Here is a 14,993-nt window from a genome sequence, read left to right on the forward strand (position 1 = left end):
ACCAACCCACCCCCACCACCCACCCACCCAAACACACACCCTAAGTTTTATTATAGATGGTAAAATCAAAATTTTTCATGATGAATTGAATTACGAAGAAGTTAATCAGTGTCGATATGCAATATATTAAGAAAATAATTATCTAACTATACAGAGTAATTTTTTGACAAAAGAGTGTATTTAAATAAACGTAGATCCACCACTACTACTACTTACAATAAATCTTCATTTTTTACCTATACGAAAATTTGAAGTGTTCATTTTCTTTTTTTAAATTTGTAAGTAGTCTACACTCTTTAACTCGTAATCCTTTAGGACGTAAAATTAGATAGTAATGAATTTATATAATCATGCATAAATAGTTAACTTTTTCCACGTGAAGTAAAATAATAATTACAATGAATATAAGACCAAATTTTATGTAATTTCAAAATTAAAAATAAAAATAGAGCTGGTGGATGGTCACTTTTAGTGTTGGTTAATTAGAGAACATCATATTTTAGCTTTATCCAACAGTCAAAAGTCAAATGTTTCCAACAAATAATAATGCAATTCATTTTCAACGTAAAAAAGTTTGAAAAACTTAAAAATTGTAAAGCTCTAACTTTATATATGGAGGGAATTATAAAAGCAATTATACAGAATAGAACAAAAAGGAGGAACAATATGTCAACTAAATAAAATAAAACACTAATTAGAAGATAAACTATATTTATTTTTCGCAATTTAGTATTTAAAAAAATCATTTATAAGGTAATAACATGTAAATCTCTGTTATAAATATTAATTGATATCCAGATAAAAATTTAATGGTTATGGTATGTCAAAGTATATCGGTGGTGTAAATAATCCTAATAAATATTATCAGTGGTGTAAATATAGACAACGGATTTTTTACACCATCAATATAATTTAATTTGATTTATCAAGTTATTCATCGTTTATTCTAGGTTACAGATAAATGTTTCGTATTAAATAAAATACATGTCATTACCTTTTAGTTTAGCAATCATAAAATTAAACTCAATTTCCATAAACTCTGTAAATTATTTTATTATTATGAATAAAGAACATCAAGAATAATATAATAGAAGTTTTAATTGAAAGGAAATGACTGATAAAGCTTAAATGATAGATAAAAATGAAAAATTAGCTTTTGATATTTGTTATCAATATCCGAATAAATTTTCATTCATAATATCAAAAAATTTCATATTTTGTGATAAATTATTTTTTAACGAAGACGATATTATATTTGAAATTCAAACTCGAAAACTTTGTAGAAGCAAAAGAAGTCATTATTTGTATGATGTGTACAAAAGGGAAAATTTCCCACGTTTAAAAAGCTGAGAAAACGAAAGGTGTAAACAAAGAATATAGAAAGTCTAAGAAAAGGAATTGCTTTTATTTTTTTTTATATATACTAAAGTGTTAATACAACTTTGATTTATATTTGTTTTTATTATTCTATTAATCAGAAGTCAAACATGTTGAATATTTTTAAGTGCTTTGTCAGATTCAAAAAATAAAAGTCAAAATTAATGTATGAATATTTTCAATTTTTACTCTAATATGAACACAAACATAATTATGTAATCCACATATTAACTTTATCTTTAAGGGGTTTGCAAGTCGGTTTTGTTGGATTTTTTCATTTACCAAATTAATTATGTTATTTTTTAAAAAAGAATTGATAAACCAAATCAACTTTATAGAAGTAAATTTATTTTGATTTTGATTTTATTGTTTTTTTATTGCATTTTCAAAAACTTTTAGAGAATTTGTGACATGTCAAACCTCGATAAAATTCAACGCTTTACATGAAATTTCCACGATGACACAAGAATATATAGCTAATGCTTTCGCATATTTCTTACGTGCTAGTTATAAGATAGAATAATTATATAGTGCTTCAATTCTCGTGAAAATAAAGGAAGAAATAAGCCATAATATTATGCTAAAATATAGTGTTATCGATAATAAAGATGATAAAAACTCATAAAATAAATACTACTTTTTCCAAACCACTTTGTTTGTTACATTTTTTTACTTATGCGCCCCTTAAACAATTATCTTGAGTATCATACTTTTATTTATTATCTAATCATTTAAAATGTTAATCTTTGGTCAATAAACATCTCTTCGATCAATAAAAGAAAATTAATCTAAGCAATCATACTATTGAAGTATGTGTATGTATTCTTCACTAAGGTTTTCTATGTTAATTAGTCAATAATTATTAATTCTAAGAAGGTTTTACTAAGAGCAAAACAGAAAGAATGTAACCGAATTATAATTTTTTTTTAAATGACAAATACTTTAGACTATCTAATTTTAGTAAGGACAATAAATAAATGATAATGGAAATGCATATGATTAGAGTTGAGCTTTATTTTTGAGTTATCAAACTATCTATATACAAAATTATAAAATTTGACATTTTGTCCTTCAAATGAGATAAATTTTAATTTTTGTTATTTAACAATTGAATTTAATCAAATTTATGCATAGTAAGACATAAGTTCTTAAAAACTAGAGTTATATCTATGCATATTCTATAAAATACATAAACTTATAGTGAAAGACATTAAGATGTGTTTTCTATGTTACGAGGAACATAGAAGCATGCTTGTTCCTCCAAAAGTATTACATTTTTGGAGATTCTGACAAAACTGCGACAATATTTTTGGAGAGTCCGAGCAACATCCCTTTTCAATCCCTTGTTTATAGTTTCTAATGAGAACTCAGCAAACTGCAAGTAAATTTTCATTCAACCACTTGATTTCCATCAGAGAAATGCAAATTGTTCCATTGTCTAAATTAGTAAGAACAAATTGAACAGTTGAAAATACATAGATTAAGATTAAAATTGCAATCTCCAACAGCTACATTTCGATTGAGTCTACTCCTTTTTCGATTTGGAGAGAGCTTTCTTTCTCTGCCCGAGCATGTAACGGTACATGTGAGGACTACCTGCAGTTCCGAATATAGCAAACTAATCAAAATCTAAAATGGAAAACATCGTCATGCCATGTATCGTTCTAGGATTTGTTTACGAGGAAAAGGTATAATATAAGGTTGAACACAAATGTATTAGGATACTTGCCTGGGACATAGATACCGAGGGCAACAAGTCCTGCATAGTAGTAATCGAAAGAGAAGTTCCATTTGTTTGGCATCCTAAGAGAATACATATCCGATCCCTAGAAAAAGTAGTTTGGTTAGAAATTGATATAAACAGAAGAATTAGAACTCGTGGCAAGGAGTGAAATTCCAAGTTCAAGAGCTGAATAAACCGAGCATATATATAGTTGCAGGAACTTATGCATAAGTGTCTCGAGAGGCCCAACTAGAAACTATACAGCAAGTTGGTTTTGATGTCAAGACAAGAGGGGAAGCCGGGAAAAGGTGCAATTTGGAAGGAGTTATGGATACAATAGTGTGTTGCTACTACACAGAAAATCATTTTGTGAAATCAAACAAGTAAGGTTCTGCTGGAAAATATACAAAGGAGAAACAGACTTCTCGAACTTTTCAGAAATTAATAATGTTTTTCCATATACGACTTATTTTGTAACTTTTATGAGCTGAAAGAGAGAGATGATGTTTCAGTACCTTGATGTAAGGCAGAGCGCTATATATCAAACCAACTTCACTTGTGATGCCACTAGGATACAGCAACAAGAAGGTACTATACCTGCAAGAAGAAAATCGATATCCAAACTTCAGCTTTGAAGAGCAAACGAAACAAAATTGAATCTGATGGGTTGTCCATTCACAATAAAGGTTAGCATTTTAGTCCCGTATATGATGCACGGTTGAAACCATCTCAATTACTCCCTCCGTTCCAAGTCAAAACCAGACAAACAAGTTGAAATGGAGGAAGTACTTTTTAGTTTCTTTCCCGTTTCTTGTCACTTGTTACATTCCATTCTTGATCATCTATAATGGTTTCGTTTGTCTTCTATATAGAATAGAAGAACATAATGATTAAGACAGCATTTCATAATCCCATATATGATGCACTTGTGAAAAATTTGTTGCTCCAACGAAATGATAAGTCTCTTTTGTGTGGTTATTTGACAAGAAAAATAGGTTGTTCCATTTTAAATGGGTCAAAAGCAGGTTAAAGGATTTGTTAACAACAGATTACCCCGAATCCATTTATCATGCGAACTCATTTACCTTGCTTACAAAGTTAAAAGAGTCATTACCTTAGCCACAAGAGCCACGAAGGTGCAGAGCCAAATGCCTCTTTTGTCCCAAAAAATGAATATCGAATGATCTGAATATTTAGCAGAGAGAATATACCAATAATCAACATGTTGCTTAACCATGAATTGACGCGAACTATCAACATATTATTTAGATATGAGTATCATCAGTTAAACAGTCATGAAATGACATCGTTAATAACCAAAATTGGCCCTTGGTCACTGATAGAAGTTAGTGGATAGCAAGAGATTGAGAAGAACAGTTGTACAGTCACTTTATGAGTTATTGCATGCATCGGTGCAATGACATGATATTTCATCTAATATGCTCTCACAAACTTATCGAGGGAATCAGGGAACATAAGTCTGAACTACACAATTCTCCGTAAGTGTAAACTATATGGAGTAAGGATAATTGAAGGACATCTTTGTTAAGGTGAATCAGTGCATAAGGCATTCCGCGTTCACACAGGATCAGAGGAAGGGCCACACTCCCAAGGGGTGTGATGTAGACAACCTACTCTAATGCAAGCACAATTGGCTGCTTCCGCGGCTCGAATTGTGACCTTATAGGTCACAAGGAGACAACTTAACCGTTGCACCAAGGCTCCCTTCAAGAGATATCTCTGTTGAATAACGATAATCAAGTGGACTACTTGGAAATTTTAAAAAGACAATGCATCAAGCAAACCATTACCTATTGTCTACTGATATTCCCTGGTGTAGAGTATTACTGAATAATTGAACAATCATCCAGTTTAACAGTCTCCCAATGCACAAGGATGCTTTAGTGGAAGTTGATTATGTCAACATTCATGTTAGTCCTTACTATACAGAACGCAAAAGCAAAAGATACGGACAGTTAAGCTAGCTTGTCTGTAAAAGAACAGTCTAATTTTGTAATATCATCGAGTATTAAATTCATTTAGCTGGTACTAAATACATTAAAATGCCCCCACAAAACACTCAACAACTTTTGAAACTAAGAAGAGAACTCTGGTGAGAGTAATTCAGAAAAAATTCCTTTCCAGATACCTCTTTATCCTCTTCTCTGTCATCTTCCCATTTGAGTGTGGGTCTCATGGGAAGTGGGAACCAACTCAGCCTCAAGTCTTTGCAGCTTCATTGGATTTCACAACATATATGGAAGATAAAGGCTAATATCTATATGTTGGGTCGGTTGGAATGTTAGTAGGTAGTAGAGCGTTGTTGTCTTTCCTTAACAGTAGTCGGAGTATTTCTCTTGTAGTTTCTTGTCTTTCGATTTCTGTTACTATCTACTATCTCTTGTACTTCGATTATCACTATTTTGTTGTAGTTACTGCCATTCTTTAAGAATGTTTTGTCATGCTTTCCTTAGTATCTGCTTTGATATGCTTTTCCATAAGCCGAGGGTCTACTAAAAACAGCCTGTCTACCTCCCAAGGTGAAGTAATGTTTGCGTACACTCTACCCTCTCAGGCCCACTTGTGGGATTACATTGTGTATGTTGTTGTTGTGTCGGTTGGAACATAACACCCAAATTAAAATGGAGGCAGAAGTAATCACAATTTTGATTTCAGCACTCATTGCACATGGTTCATGCTTATGATGGTTTAGTACATCGTAAAGCATTACTCATGATTGTTAGTCTAAGATATTGCAAGTAAAAAGACCCAAGTTATGGACTAAGATTAAGGATATTTTATCGATCTTATAATCAAATTTTCCTAGACAGAGAAATAAATGGATATAAAAAAAAACATACGAGTTCTGAATAATCTATATCTTTTCATTTGTCTACCCAATAGAACTCGCTGTGTTCGTTGTTACTTCCAAACTTAGTACATCCATCAAAATCATTTGAGTGTCAAATTATTGAGGTATCAATCTTAAACCCAAAACTATATAAGACCAGAAAAGATTGTGGGGAAAATATTAGTGCTTATGGTTAATTTGAAAAGGCGGTGTTGCTCAGCTATGCATACTATAACATCTTTATCCAAAAGAAAAGAATAAACAAAAAAAAGTTCACCTGTATTTAGAAGTATCTTCGATCTGTTTTATTTGTTATTATAATCACTACAAGGTAGTATGGGAAACAACTTCTCTACACTTACAATTACTTAGTACCAGCATAGGCCTCGGATATTAGACACTTTAACATAAACAAAAGTTGAAGCTACCAAATAAGTAAGGCTTACATAAACAAAAGTTGAAGCTACCAAATAAGTAAGGCTTACCTCCGTTATAGACCAGCTAATCACTAGAGAACTAACAAGAATATGAGACCGAAGCTGCATCAGCAAATAAATTCGTTAGTTAAAGTACTTCCATATTTTATATACAAATTCAAGGAAATTAATTAAGCTAACCTCAGGGAAACTCCATAGAATACCCCAGGTTACATATAATCTTGAACTTATTTGTGGAAGAGTTGCTGATACTGGCGATCTTACCAAACCTAGTTAAGGGTGATGGAAAAGAATAGGTTATTACTATAATTCAAAAACTTCTCCGTGAGCTTATTTAAACTTGGGATCTACAAACTTACCCACTAAACCATGAAGTATCTGTTTCGCGATTCATGTGGAAAAGAAAATTAATTTGTTAGCATCTAATGATAATAACACCATGAAATAAACAATACTAAACCCACAGTTCCGCAACAACAATTATTTACCCAAAATTTGATTAAGAAATTCCATAAGCATATAATAAGAGGATGGAGACAGCACAAACAACCAACTACATGTCGGTTACAGGCGGGCTACACAGGGCAAGTTACATGTGAGTTGCAACTAGGACTTTTATCTAGCAACAGTAGCAGCACAAACCACTGAAACATTTTAAAACTATTTAAGAAATGAGAAGACACATTATTCATTAGATTTAAGTAACTACTCCCTCTATCATAATTTGTTTGTCTTACTTTTCTTTTTAGTCCATTTCAAAAAGAATGTTACTTTCCTTTTTTGGCTACTCTTTACTTCTAAATTTCTACATGGGATGACCACAGATTCTATTTTATCATCAATCCAGTCCCCCTTTCTTATTCTCGAAAAAAGTGATTCGATTGATTGGTTTTGGTATGAGAGATGGTTTCAGTGATAATCCAATCTTTCGTCTTAGCACATATAAGAACATTAAATTAAAGGATACTTTGATACATTCTACATATCTCTAGTGTAAGACCACAAGATTAAAAAGACTCCAAAAGTCTTTTTTACTTCTTAACTCCGTGTGAAGTCAAAACTAGAAAAACAAATTGAATCGGAGGAGGTATGACATTATTAGTCTTCAGAAGGAAAAACATTATCATTAGATAAAGATCATATAAAAGTAGTTACCGCATTTAGAGTTTATGTTTCAACCAAGCTTCATTAGTTTAAATGGTCTGTAATAAGCAAATTATATTTGAAGAACCAATTTTTTTTCAAGTAAGAAGAGAAGCAACTTTTGGGAATCCCAAAAATAAAAAAAGAAACTTTTACCAATACTGCACTTAACTGTATGTTGTGGGATGGAGAGGTAGAGTGTCAACAACTTTCAGCCATATTCCTTTAAAAACTTGCCACATTTGACCCAACATATATGAATGAAAATATATCTATTAGGTAAAATTTCCCAAAATAGATATTCCCTCATGTGTATAGAAGATTCAATCTTTTAAGCAAATTGAATAACAAATGTCTAGAATTTCATTTATTCATCAACCTCATATTCCAACTGCCCAAAACTATTGAGAAAATAGCATTGTACCCACCACCCCACCTCCATAAATATACCCATCTACACACAACATGACAATAATCTGGCGAAATTAGGATTTTCACTAAGGGACTCAAATATGAAGTAGTAAACACAAGAAAAAGCCGATAAGGGTTCAACATCAATTATATACTCATAAAAATACTAACTTGTAACCATGTATAAACAGTGTAATATATTCCATGGCTCCACCCCTTACACAGCAATGGTGGGAGTTACCTCTAAAATGGCCGCGGTTTGAGCTAAAAGCAAAGGCTTCTCTACAGCATCATAGACATGTTCATGCCCATATTCTTTCAGAGTTTTCACAGCAAGATAAAAAACTTGAAACCTGAAATTTCCAATTGAAGATCTCAGATCTACAGTTAATGAAAAAAAAACAAAAACAAATCAATCAATCAACTATGTTCAATCCCAAAAAGAAGTCCGTATCTCCAAGGTACCTGAACCCCATACTTTCAAGGCGAAACATAAATTTATGTGTAAAATTCATTAAAATTGCAACAAATGGTATAACTGAACCCATAATTTCAAAAATACAATAAGTTCAAGAACCTTAAATATTGCACCATAAAGTTTAAATCTTGAATCCGGAGAAGAAAAAAAATTACAGATACAGGAAGATAGAAGAAAAAATAAAAGGTGGGTATTGAAGCTTACCATCCAAAAAAGACAACCCAATTGTAAAGTGTGAGGTAAATACGTCTTATAACTGATAAAACTCCAGCCATTGACGGACTCCAAAAAGCTTAAAACTTTGAAAAGTATAAAAAAAAAAATAATCAAAAAAACCCAATTGGGTATTTGAAGAAAGAAGGGTATTTATTAGGAATTAATCAGTGTTGGTGAGCAGATGAACTACTGAATCTGCTTCTCAACTGTCAACGCTTAGCTGACAAAATTATTCAAAATCATGTAAAACTCCATTAATGGTAAAGAGATGGGCAACTAAAACGACGTCGTAGTGAAGTGGTGGTGAATGTCTCTTCTTGTTTAACCACGTGTCATGTTATGAATGTTAGGTAGAGAATCATAACAATTTTTGTATCAATTCTCGAGACTCTACTTGAACTAAATTTCGAATTTTTGTTTTAAAATTTGATTCTTAATTTTATACTCTAATTTCTTGATTTAAAATTTATCTTTTGATCTAGAGTATTAATTATTAGGCCTTACGATTAGATTAAATTTCGATAAATTATATTTTAATTTCGAATGCAATATAGATAAATGATAATATGAAAAAAATTTGTAAGTTAGATTAGCATATCATTAGATATTGAATTCTAAAGTATAATATGATTTTATCATGAAAATATAGATATATATGAATCTAACTCATCCTTTTTCCTACTCATTTTGTCTCCCAATTTATTTTAATCTTATGAAATAAATATGAATGAATTAAATTATTTTCATTTATATTAGTATTAGCTTTGTTAATATTTGTACAACTAAAATTACGCCATTAAATAAAAAAATTATATTGTGGTAAAATATAAAATAACCTTTTTTTTTGGTACAAATTAAAAAAAATGTGTTATATAGTATGAGGCATAGAATAATATTTTATTTTCATAGTGTTTTTTAAGAAAATTATTTTATGAGCCAACCTTTAAGGTAAAAAGAAAATTAACGATTTGCTCTTAAGCTAAGCGTCTTCAAATTATGACTTATTGTTTAAGAAAAAGATCATAGTATTCAAAATGTATGATCTAAATCAAATTATAAATAAATTTGTTACTATTAGTATCTTATTAGGAATAAAATGCAAATTAAAGTCAATATGAGGAAGTATACATTTTGGAACAAACTAAAAGTTATTGACGCATATATTTAGATGAAAATGCAAAAAAAGATTATTTTTTTCATATTTGAAATTACGATAAAAATTTGTTCGTATTAAAATATATTTTACATCAACAAATTAATAAAATAAAAGATTTTGATAAATCCTTGTACACCACCAGTTGAATCAACCTATTAAAATTTAAACTCTAGTATTTAAATTAAATATACAAACACGTTTGAGAAATAATTGCCATAATTAAAAAAAACAGTTGAGATGTTTCAAAATTTAAAGAAAATACAGATGGCCTAGCAATTAATAAAGGTAGATATTAATTAGACCAACCTCAGTTTTCTTTCCAATAAATTCAAAAGACTGATGATATAATTTTCTTTTTTCATAGAACAACAAAATATCTAACCAAATCTAGCCATAATTTTTTAAAAAAAAAACACTCAACTTTACTTTAAAATGACATAGAGTCACTAGTTATAAATTCGATATAAGAAGGTGCTACAACCATTAATTACTTTCTATGAAACTTAGGTAAAATATGAAGTCTTTTTTTTTTTAAAAAAAAATAATAATTTAATGATTTGTTACGGTATTAAATAAAATTGAATAATTTTGATCGTTATAAAAAATAGTTTGATTACTTTAGTGTAATAAAATAAAAGTCAGAATATAAACTAACATATATGTGATTTTATATGCTACGGCTATGACTTAATTTGGAGCTAAATTAACTCCCAACCATAAACCAAAAATTAATTCTTGTTTAATCTACTAATTAACAAGAAATCTTGAGCTTTTTCTTAATTCTTCTCTTTTTAGTTTTCTTGTGCTTTTCTCTCATGTTTGAAACTCTTCCTCTTTCCTAAAATATTTTTATTCTTTTGAAAACATAAAAATTAAAATAGAGGAAGAGTTTCATTTATCATGTGAATTATTTTAAAAAGTAGAAGAAAAAAAGATCAAGAATTTTGACAAGATGTTACAAAGAGCTGCAAGCAATGCTTATTCATGGTGGGCTGCTAGCCACATTAGGACCAAACAATCTAAATGGCTTGAACAAAGCCTTCAAGGTATGGTTTTCAACAACAAAAACGAGTAGGGTATATTGACGTTGATAATCATTTAAATTTTTAATTATGGTGTCAGATAGATATCTCGAGTAATTTCATTGGGTACTTATTATTCTGTACCAGCATAACATATGTACCATGTAATTATGTCGACCGTGGTTGGATGAATAGGAAGAAATTAGCTCATATTCATTTTGTTTGTTTGCATTGTATTGTTTTTGTATTTTTATTCAATTTAAAAACCAGGTAGAAAAATATTATCAAAAGGGTTCTAGGTAAATGCTAGATTGCACAATCTTATTACAACAATAATTATGTACTAGGTCTCGATTTCGAGCTAGTTGGGGTCGATTGAAAAATATTATCCATTGGTTCATTTCAAAGCTATGTTGCTCAGACTTTTTAAAAATATTGTCGCACCCCTTCAAATCTTCCAGAAATGTACTATATTTTACTATATTTGAAAGATCCGACATGCACCTGTTGAGAATAAAGAGTTCAAGTAACATAGTTTCGAAGTGGTCCATGGTAGTGATGTCAATCAAACGAGTCATTTTCCTTTTGGCATAATACATAAACATACATTTTAAACTTGGCCTTAGCTGACAAGTAAGCACTCCAACTTTGAGAGTGCATAGCTAGACACCACGATTAAATTGACGACTAAAACACTCCAACTCGTCCCCACTATGCTTGTGGAGATCCCATGCCGACATGACACATAAATTTTGAAGGTGTCTAGATGATCATTGGAGACGTGAAAAGGTGTTTAGATATGATGCATACTTAAAGTGGAAGTGTTTACTTGCCAGCTGAGGCGAAGTTTTGAATATCTACTTATGTATTATGCTTTTCTTTGTTTCCTGCATTTTCTTGCTTGTTGAATATGAAAAGCAATAACTCTATTTGTATATACATATGGTGTTAACAGATATGCAAGGGAGAGTTGAAACTGTGATTAAGCTGATTGAAGAGGATGGAGATTCATTTGCCAAAAGGGCTGAAATGTACTACAAGAAAAGGCCAGAGCTGATAAACTTTGTAGAAGAATCCTATCGTGCCTATCGAGCGTTGGCTGAACGATATGATCATCTGTCGAAGGAACTACAGACTGCCAACAACACAATTGCTACTATCTGCCCAGAACAAATTCAACTAGCAATGGAAGAGGAAGACGAATATGGCGCCCCAACTCCAAGAATGCCAAAGGATTTTACACAAATTCCACCAAATGGATCATCAAACATACCAAAGGCTCCTATAAAAGACTTAAAAGGTTTTATGTCAACTACCACAAAACAAAGACAAGGCAAAAAATTGACAGATGATGCAGACAAAAATGATGTCGCAAAATCTGGTTTGTCCAAAAACGAGGCTATTGAAGAGATCGACAAGCTTCAGAAAGACATATTGGCCTTGCAAACTGTGAAAGAGTTCATAAGGAGTTCCTACAAGAATGGACTTGAAAGGTACAGAGGAATTGAAAACCAAATCATGGAAAAGCAACAAAAGATATGTACGTTGGAGGATGAATTTGGCGAGGGTCAGGTTATTGAGGATGCTGAGGCTTGCACTTTGATGGCGGAAGCAGCATTGCAATCATGTCAAGAAACATTAATTCATCTCCAGGAGAAACAAGATGTATATACACAAGAAGCGCGAGACGAGTTCAACAAAATTGACGATTCTTGTAAGAAACTTAAGTCCTTTAGGCATAAGTATCTGCCCGAGCAAATTGATGAACTGAAGACTGATAGAGTTAAATTCCCAAACCAACAAGTTAGTAAGGAGATAGAGTCATTACAAGACAAGATTAAGGACCAAATGGACGCGACCTCTAAAGGGTCTTTAACGATGTCACAATTGGCTGAGAAAATCGATGAGCTTGTGAATAAGGTGATCAGCCTAGAAACAGAAGTTGCATCTCAGACACTTTTGATTGACAGATTAAGAAGAGAAGCTAACGAACTCCAAACACAAGTTCAGTCTTTGGAAGACGATAAGGCAGCTCAGACAGGCGATACGTATAACCTGAATATAAGGGTGACCGCGATAGAAGCAAAATTGGCAACTATTGAGAACATCAATAAAGATGTTGTAAACCAAGACAGTAGCCTACGAACTCACTTTGTTGAAGCTCGTGCTAATATAGAACATTTATCCGGTAAATTGAGTAGTGTCCAACCGGACGAGGAGCTAGATGGAACAGATTCATCTCCAAATGAAGTGACTATGAGACAAGATCCTGTAACACAAAAAGTTTATCCTAGTTCAGGTGAAGGTCTCAAGAACTTAAGTACCATAATAGAAAAAGATAAAGAAGTTCACAAAGAGCACAATTCCAGTCAAAGTAACAAAGGGGAATTTGAACAATCTACAAAGAAGCACGTCACATTTCTGCAGCCAATAACAGCTGGAAAAGGCAATGTGAAAGTCTCAGCTCAATCTGGAACTAGTGTTTACGAGACGAAAATAGAGGAAGTTGCAGAGAAGGATGATGATCTTAATTGGCAACAGATGTTGTTGAGTGGTTTGGAGGATAAAGAAAACATTCTCTTGAATGACTATAAAACAATTCTCAAGGATTATAAGGAAGTTACAAAGAAGCTAAGTGATATGGAGAAGAGAGATAGAGAAATCGAGTTTGACCTCACACTTCAGATAAGAGAGTTTAAATATGCTATCACAAAGAGGGATGAAGAGATACATAATCTACGTCGAAAATTGAGTCTCATGCAACAAGGACATGCTTCTGATCAAGGTAAAGAGCTGAAGGAAGCAAATCCTTCATCTGATAGAAGCTTGAAACCCGATGATCTGCCTCAAAGGAAGGACAACGATACTCCTATAGTAGAGCACGATGAAGAAGACATCAAGACGATTTTGGTTGATAAACGTGCATCAGTACTATCGCCAATTGAGGGGGAAATCCGGTTTAGCATTAATTCAATTCTAGACGAAAACTTGGACTTTTGGCTAAGGTTCAGCTCAACATTCCATCAGGTTCAAAAATTCAAGACCACGATCCATGACTTGCAGCTCGAAATATCCAAACTCAAAGACAAGGAAATGCAAGATAAATCAGAAATCAGGCCTTTATATAAACAGATGAAGGAGATCCACAGTGAACTAACGATGTGGTTATCACACACATTGCTTCTAAAAGATGAACTCGATCGCAAGTTCTCAGCTTTATGCAGCATTCAGGACGATATCACAAAAGCTCTAAAAGAGGGAGTTGCATTAGACGGAATCGGATTGAGCAGTAATGAAGCAGCAAAGTTCCAAGGTGCAGTTTTCAACATGAAACAAGAGAACAACAAGGTAAGAGAGGAACTAGAAGCTGGTGTTCGTCGTGTAACTACACTTCAACTCGACGTCGAGAAGACTATAACACAATTGGATCAAGAATTCGGACTTAACGGAAACCAATCACAATTGATGCACACAGTGAGCAAATCAAGAATTCCCTTACACTCGTTCATCTTTGGAACTAAATCAAAGAAGCAAAAGCGTTCAGTTTTTTCGCGCATTCACCTCAATAGGAAATACTAGATCCTTGAGGGCTTGAGTAGAACATGTATTCTTGATCTTGTTTTTTCTTCTTCCTTGTGCTTTTTCCAGGTTTATACATGTATCTGGAAGTTTGTTAATAGTCTTAGCAGTTATATATTTCTCTCTACAAACATTCTGACCGGCGTAAAATTATGTTCGTCTAGTCAAAAAGTACTATAAAATGGGATGTTGTAACACTATGGTATAAATATTATGTTTGTACTTGTCAAATTTAGTATAAAAATGAATGTATTAAGACTATGGTATAAAAAAAATGTTTGTACTTGTCAAAGGTAGTATAAAAATGTTGTATCTCTCAAAAATTGAGTTTGTTAAAAGCTAATAACAAAATAGTTGGTGAAGAGTTTATAATCACAATGAAATAAAATAAGACAAGTCTCAAGGCACAAATAATGTTCATTAACATACGATTTCAATAGAATTCAGTAATTTCAATCGAAATCTTCTATTTACATTAAGAAATCCACTAAATATATACAAAACTCAATTACTTAAATATGTCGTTATCCTCATAAAGCTCAAATCCTGACTTCGTCTCTGCTCAAACTTTCTCGGAAATGACATCAAATTCCCCTTGAG

The 14,993-nt window shown here is 31.9% G+C and overlaps 2 protein-coding genes across 2 annotated transcripts; one reads left to right on the plus strand and one right to left on the minus strand.

Moving 5' to 3' along the window:
* Positions 1-2,744: 2,744 nt before the first annotated feature.
* Positions 2,745-8,941, minus strand: LOC107018380 (very-long-chain (3R)-3-hydroxyacyl-CoA dehydratase PASTICCINO 2). The gene is made up of 9 exons (XM_015218845.2): positions 8,625-8,941; positions 8,184-8,295; positions 6,748-6,766; positions 6,569-6,657; positions 6,437-6,490; positions 4,215-4,285; positions 3,616-3,697; positions 3,107-3,203; positions 2,745-2,973 (listed from the first exon to the last, which is right to left on the minus strand). The coding sequence occupies exons 1-9, from the start codon at positions 8,693-8,695 to the stop codon at positions 2,903-2,905; spliced, it is 666 nt and encodes a 221-aa protein (XP_015074331.1). The 5' UTR covers positions 8,696-8,941; the 3' UTR covers positions 2,745-2,902.
* Positions 8,942-10,580: 1,639 nt separating this feature from the next.
* LOC107016375 (kinase-interacting protein 1-like) lies at positions 10,581-14,628 on the plus strand. Its single transcript, XM_015216861.2, has 2 exons — positions 10,581-10,838; positions 11,770-14,628. Exons 1-2 carry the CDS (start codon positions 10,745-10,747, stop codon positions 14,391-14,393), a joined length of 2,718 nt encoding a protein of 905 aa, XP_015072347.1. The 5' UTR covers positions 10,581-10,744; the 3' UTR covers positions 14,394-14,628.
* Positions 14,629-14,993: the final 365 nt, after the last annotated feature.

This window comes from Solanum pennellii, chromosome 4, assembly GCF_001406875.1.
Source record: "Solanum pennellii chromosome 4, SPENNV200".
NCBI classification, from domain to species: Eukaryota; Viridiplantae; Streptophyta; class Magnoliopsida; order Solanales; family Solanaceae; genus Solanum; species Solanum pennellii.